Source organism: Phoenix dactylifera, chromosome 1 (genome assembly GCF_051530095.1).
Source record: "Phoenix dactylifera cultivar Ajwa chromosome 1, Ajwa_hap1_PhDact_Kaust_v1.1, whole genome shotgun sequence".
NCBI classification, from domain to species: Eukaryota; Viridiplantae; Streptophyta; class Magnoliopsida; order Arecales; family Arecaceae; genus Phoenix; species Phoenix dactylifera.
In genome coordinates, this window is record NC_143190.1 from 13,595,516 (window position 1) to 13,602,420 (window position 6,905).

The window sequence follows — 6,905 nt, forward strand, 5'->3', positions numbered from 1 at the left end:
GTTTAATTGAACATATTCTTCAAAATTAAAAGATTCACATAAACTAAAAGGTAATTCATCCTTAATTATCCATTTTACAAGTGCTTTTTTTTGATTTTCATGATTATATGCAAAATTACCTACAAGTAATCCCCCTTGTATATTAAGGGTACTTTGAGTTTGAGCATGAGAATCATGCATCCTATGACTCTCTTGATGTCTTTTTAAATGCCCTGTTCCCCCACTACTACTACAACTATAAAGTTTGGCACATTTTTTACATTTAGCTTTCCAGACTCCATCAACGATAACTCTATCAAATTCATTCCATACAGCACTAGTCCTCTTACGAGAAGAGGTTTGATCTTCACTCGGTTCACTAGTTCTAGAGGAACTAGGAACATGGGGTTGGGGATTAGTTTCTTCTCCCTCAGAAACAGGAGGAATGCCAAACTGACTTTCCTCAAAAGATGACATATCTAAATTGATGAATTCAAAAAATAAAAACTAACCACAAGGAGGATTGGAGGAATTGAGTAGAGGGTCGGAGGGCAGAGGCAGAGCCGCAGAGCCGAGATTCTGAGCTTCCTCTTGTGCTCTCAACAGGAGTGACCTTCTCTTCTCAACAGGAACCTCCTCTTGTGTAGTACTTGAACACTTGCTAAATGCAAACTAAAAATTAAATTGCTAGAAGAGCACTTTAGAAGAGAGAAATAATAGTAGTAGAGAAGGAGAGAATAGTTGGTTTGGTGTGGTGAGAATGAGGGAGGAAAGGGCTATTTATAGAAGCCCAAAATTTTTTTCCCAAAATACCCCTCAATTCAGCCGTTATTGGACTGTTGGGAGGGGTAAAAATGTCATTTTCCCAAAATAGCCGTTCGAAACGGCTATTTTCCTCCCCCCCTCTCCAGACGGGCCGTGCCAGGCACGGCCCATTTGCGCCCGTTACGGGCCGTGCCTGGCACGGCCCGTGGCGTGCCGTGCCCGGCCCGGCCCGCCAATAGACGGGCCTGGGCCGGGCCGGGCTTCCTTTTGCGCCCGAGACGGGCCGTGCCGGCACGGCCCGTTTAGACCTTGGGCCCGGTGGGCCTGGGCCGGCCCGGCACGGCCCGATGCCCAACTCTAACCGCCGTCATCGGTGATGCCTTGGTGGAGAGACTGCCCTAGGCCGCCGCCACAGGAGCCGGCTGTTGTGGCCACCTGGTGGCTGCCACCCCCTTGATCCGAGAAGAAAAGGAGAGAGACGAGCTCTCCTCTATTTTGAGAAGGAAGAAGAGAGTCTTCTCTCTCTTCTTTCTCTCTCCTCTCTCCTCTCACTACTTTCTCTCTAAAAGATCCAAAGAATCTAGAATCGGGTCATGTAAATCTGATCTACGAACCTGAGTTGATCCCTAAAAAGAGGCCCTAAACTGCTCTGGTGCTTGGGTCACATACCAGACCGATTATCCAACCTTGTCAAGTTTCCAAGGAATTCATTGATGATAAACTATGTTAAACAACCTTACCCCTGTTGAGTCCATGCCCTATGATTTACTGGTCGAATCGCTCAAGCCTGACCCACCTAGAATCGTCGAACTCTATTGTCCGGCTAATCGTTCCTATTTCTTATTTTTTATTCCGATTAAAATTATTAAACATAAATTATTTTTTTCAATATTTTTTATAGGGTTAATTGAATTGCCTAGTGGAGTTTGACGGTCTAAGACGATAGAGATAAGTAGATCTTACACTCCTTATTATTTTTAAATTATCATATTTTTTGTGTATAAAATATACTTGTGGAAATATCACATTTTTTTTAAAATTATCGATCAACATATATATTTTAAAAATCATGCTTTATTATGAAAAATAGTTTCATGAATATTTTGATGAATATAGTTTTGTTATAAAATATGAATATGATCATGTCATTTAGTATTTTTTATCTATTTAAATGTCTATTTTAAGAAAAAGATATAGGTTTTCTAAAGGCTCTTAGATTGCTATAACTGCTCCTAGAAATGGAAGTCAATCGACACCTTAGAGTTGGCATCCAACGAAAACGACTCTCTACCAATGGATTAAAGTTAGTAATGAATATTAACTATGATATCTTGTCGATTATGAAGATGGCTTTGTCATGGGTTATAGTGACCATGGGACGAATATCTATAAGCAATATTTTGATCCATAATAGGATTAAATGATGTGAAGAATGATTTACGAATTTATTTACAATATAAACTTGGAAGTATGTTTACATGTATGATTTGCTTTATGATTTGCAATATAAATTAATTATGAATTTGCAGTCAATATTTTTTGAATATTGTGGATTATGTGTTTGGTATTTATGTTTGAATTTAGATGCTTTAAACTAGTATTGACTGTATTTAATGGATAACGTAATTGAATTTCTATTTATTCTATTATATTTGAGATGGATTTGAAAGCTAAATGTAATGTTAGCTTTGTATTATCGTGGGCTGTACTTTCGGTAGCATGGCTATGTCATACTCTAGACTTGAGGCGTGACACGAACTTTCATAGAGATGCATGCTCAAACTATTTGCTTAGGTTACTATATTGGTAGTTCATTAGAACAACCATTTTTATTCAGACTCACAAGCAGTGGTTGTCTTGTTGAGGTACGTTTTCGAGATCTAAAGGCAATATTTTTTCCTCAATTCTCTGCTCTCCTTGCCATAGCAAGGTAGTGAGTAAAACAATCTCTATTTGGTCATGAGATCAAGGTAGTTTTTGAGATCTAGTAAGATGGGAAGTTTTCTTTACATATGAGAGCAATGTTCATTCACCATAGCTCATCAAAGGATAATAAATTCAAGTGTCCACATCACATTTGGTGATGATACCTTGATGGAATTGGTACGTACAGAGCCACAAGGCATAAAAGAAATAGGCAGCAGCATATTTGGTGATAGTCACAGTCCTATGTTAGAAGTATGCCCTAGAAGCCAACGTGGCTGACGCATATTTGTAATATGGGGCACAAATTTGTAATTTGACACTTATTAATAAATAAGGTCGGGCAATTTATTTTTCATTCATGTTTGTATGTGTCCATGAATCGTCCAAGAAATTAATAGATGATGATACATATTCTCAAGGAGTTGAGAATTTGAGGCATGTGTCATTAGGGATTAATTTCTAAATGTTCCTGATCGATGGATCCATCACGAGGGATGGTGATCGATCCGCTGAGATTAGTGCACATATCACTTAGTTAGATGGACGAGTCTCGAGTCCACGGTGTAGAGACACTGGAGTGCTTATGCGAGTGTTTGTTAGAGAACAAGGTACTGAGCGTGACCAAAGATAGTAGTTATATGGATGTCTATCCGCTCGTCAGTGACTGCTTATGCTGCAGTTGTATGACTGGTCCTTTGACCTGTGATGCCTCAGCTATTCACTGTGAGGTTGCTGTAGTTTGACAAGCATGTGAACTTGGGCCCTAGCCATTCGGATCCTTGTAGTGCGGATTGGCTATAGTAGGTTCATTTTGGAATAGGTTTGCATTTAGATGGGATCTATCGACCTTGATAGATTAGGAGTGATCCTATGTGATTTATGAGACTGAGTTCGATAAACTTCTGGCTAGGTATTTTGGAAAAAGAGTTTTCTATATCTCGAACTGGAAGTAGTATAAATTTGACATATGACGGATGATGGGATTCGACGAGATATCCATAACCTCCGTCACGTCGGGATTCATGATAGAGGAACTGTATTATACGTTAACTGCACCTAAAGGTTCGGACATTTCATTCTGCTAGGTTGTCACCACATACAGCTAGGTGTCACTAGTGGATTGTGAGACTCGAAAGCATTCACTTGGTGATCAGTGAACCCTTAGAGTAGAACTGAAATCGTTTCAGTCCACTGAAAAAAGTTTCAATGATATTGAGATGGAGATCTCAATATGTCTCATTACCAATTAGAATAAAACCTACGGGGTCACACACATAGAAGATTTAATTAGTCAGACTATCATAATTATGATTTGGAATCACAATAGAAATCAATCATCAATATGATTGGTGATTGAATTAACCCACTAAGTGTTAGTAAGTTAATAGAAGAAGAATTAAGTGTAATTGATTGCAATTGGATTGCAATTGGGCTGATTTAATGAGCCAAATCAAATTGGGTTCGACCCAAATTGATTTGGGTTCATGATTGGGTCAATTTGATTAAACCAAGGTTTGTGCAGATTTTAAAGACCACATGTCGTCGTAGGATGAATATGACTTAAGTCATGTTCACACTATGCGGACTTTAAAGTCCACATGACGTCGTAGGATGCATGCTTCCAAATCAATTAATTCTCCTAATGAGATTAGGAATCCTAACGTGATTAGAAAATTAATCAATTGATTAAGTTGACACATGTCATGCATCTATGAGTACAAGGATTGGACACTTGGCATTAATCCAAGGATGGGTTATAGTCCCATACTCCTAATAAGATTAGGAGAAGCCCGAAACCCAATCTATAAAAGGGTAGTAAGGGAGACATTATGAATTAATTCTCTCCTTTTCCGCTCCATGCCTTCGTTTCTCTTTTCTTCTCCCTTCCCACAGCAGCAAGAGGCTTCCCCTCTTCTTCCCACGGCAGCAAGGGAGATCAAGTTCATCTTCTTCCAAGTGTTGGAAAAAAGAAAGAAGAATAACCTAGGAAGAGATCAATTCGCCCAAGGAAAGAAGTTCTTTCCTCCACGCCCAAGCCCATTTTTCCTCCTTCTCCACAGCAGCAAGGGGGTCCTCTGCATCCTCTTCTTCCACGGCATCAAGGCAAGGATGATTCTCCCGCAAAGGTTCCTCCTTCCTCTTCCTCCGTTGCGAGTAAGATCAAAGAAGAAAGGGTTCTTCTTCAAGGAGGTAGTTGCAGATTTCTTCTAATCTATTTGATAGTCATGAGAAGTCTTTGCAAGAAGCTAGCACTCGGGTAAGACCCTATCTCAGATGATTAGATCCTCGTGTGGATACCTATAGAGGCCGGACAGATGTGCGGCTTAACTAGGAACCTATAAAGATCATCAGGCTGCGGTGTTCTATACCTGCAGAATTTTTGAAGATGAGATCTTCAAATAAATAACTTCTGATTTTTGTTTCAGTTTTATGAATCTTAATCAACCCTCCTCATATCCTAATCTTCCCTTCCTATTGAGTTCAAAGATCTTCTGGATTTGGATCTAGAAAAATTTTTGAATTCTACGATCCGAGGCGTGTTCATACGATGAACGACGTCCCGTATGAATTTCGCTGTGAACGTCGCATCGAACGGGGCGTAACTCAGCATCCTAATTATTTTGTAACCATATAGTATGTGATACAAACTCCCCTAAACATCTTGAAGAGGGGAAAATTTCCATCTGAAGATAACAAATCCATATATTTAAATTAACAATATTTGGTAACAAATAGGAGAATTGGTGGAATGCCATGAGGCAACAAAGCAATCGATGAGTACTTTATCTTCAACGAAGAAGAGCAAGCAGCAATAAACAACAACGAAAGGAATAACATAAGACACAATCAGAAGATTACGTTAAGCAGTACTAAATATAATTTATTGGAGGGGAACCGAGGAAGCAGCCTAGTTTCCAAATTTGGACGTTATCTGATTAACAACCTGCTGATCAACCTGGAAAGCCTTGGCCAGCACCTCGCTCGGTATTGCAGGCTTCGATCCAAAGAGAGTGAGCGAAGCAACCACAACCCCAGGCAGCTGGCTATTGAATGTCGTGATCGCCAGCGCCTTCTCCTTCCCCACGTTGTACTGGAAGTGAACGAGTCCCCTGGGAATCACGAAATTCTCACCTTCATTCACAATTTTAGAGTAGAATACGTTGCTCGTGCTGATGAATCCCACCAGCAGCTGACCCTGAACAACGAGCCCAAGCTCGGTGGCACGGGGGTGGGAGTGAGGGGGGTTGAGACCTCCCGGGGCGAAGTCGACTCGGTTCATAGAGAGCCCAAGTGTGTTGAGGCCTGGGAAGCTGAGGACATTTGCAGAGGTCACGTTGAAGCTGAGAATGTTGTCTGTGCTGCGTCCTTTCGAAAGCGCTGTGGAGAAGAAGTCGTCGGAGACGACGCTGGAGATTTGTTTGCATGGGAATCCATCGACCGTTACGTCGCTGGTTTGAAGGTTGGCAACGCAGAAGTCCTGGAGGGGATCGGGGTCGGAGCGGCATGGGGGGAGGAGGAAGAGGGCGAAACAAAGGAAGAGGAAAGGTCTTGCTACGGATTCCATCTTCGTGGTTTGTGGGAGATTTGGCGAGAGTAGAGGATGACCTTGATGTTGTGTTATATGGGTTTGGTGTTCTGTTATATAGCCTTGTACGCTTGGTGATTTATTTCAAGAGATTACGCTAGCCTTGGCACGAGCCTTAAATGGTCCAAGAGATTGAACTTGCCGTGGCAATGTGGGAAAAATTAATGCGGACCCGGTTGCCAGCGTCCGCGGATGCCGGCAACCGTGTCCGTACAAATTGCAATGAACCTCATATCCAAAACCCTATAAATATCTTTTATTTTTTCTTCTTTCGGCATTAAAAAAAATTAAAAAAAAATACTGAAAAAATTTTGGAGAAAAGTTCTTCCTCCTCTTAGCCACTTCTGATTTTTATTTTTACAATTTTGTTCAGCAAAGTTTACCTTTTTATTTTGTTTTTCGTTGGATCTGCAAGTCTGATCGAATTCGATTTGGCTTTGTTGCCCAGTAGATACAACCCAAGAGGGGGGGGTGAATTGGGTCTTTTAAATCTTTTAACCTACTTCTTAAAGTTTTTGATTAATTATGCTAAGTTGTATAGATGCACAGTGAAAGTTAAACTTAACAACAGTTTGATGTATAGAATGTGACTTGATTGAATATGCTTGCAACTAAAGGATGTGCGGATAAGAGTTAAGCAAGCAATTTA

General features: G+C 40.6%; 1 protein-coding gene across 1 annotated transcript; it reads right to left on the reverse strand.

Annotated features, from left to right (window-relative positions):
- Positions 1–5,364: 5,364 nt before the first annotated feature.
- On the reverse strand, positions 5,365–6,337 carry LOC103697162 (germin-like protein subfamily T member 1). Its single transcript, XM_008778968.6, has one exon. It carries the CDS (start codon positions 6,233–6,235, stop codon positions 5,579–5,581), a length of 657 nt encoding a protein of 218 aa, XP_008777190.3. The 5' UTR covers positions 6,236–6,337; the 3' UTR covers positions 5,365–5,578.
- Positions 6,338–6,905: the final 568 nt, after the last annotated feature.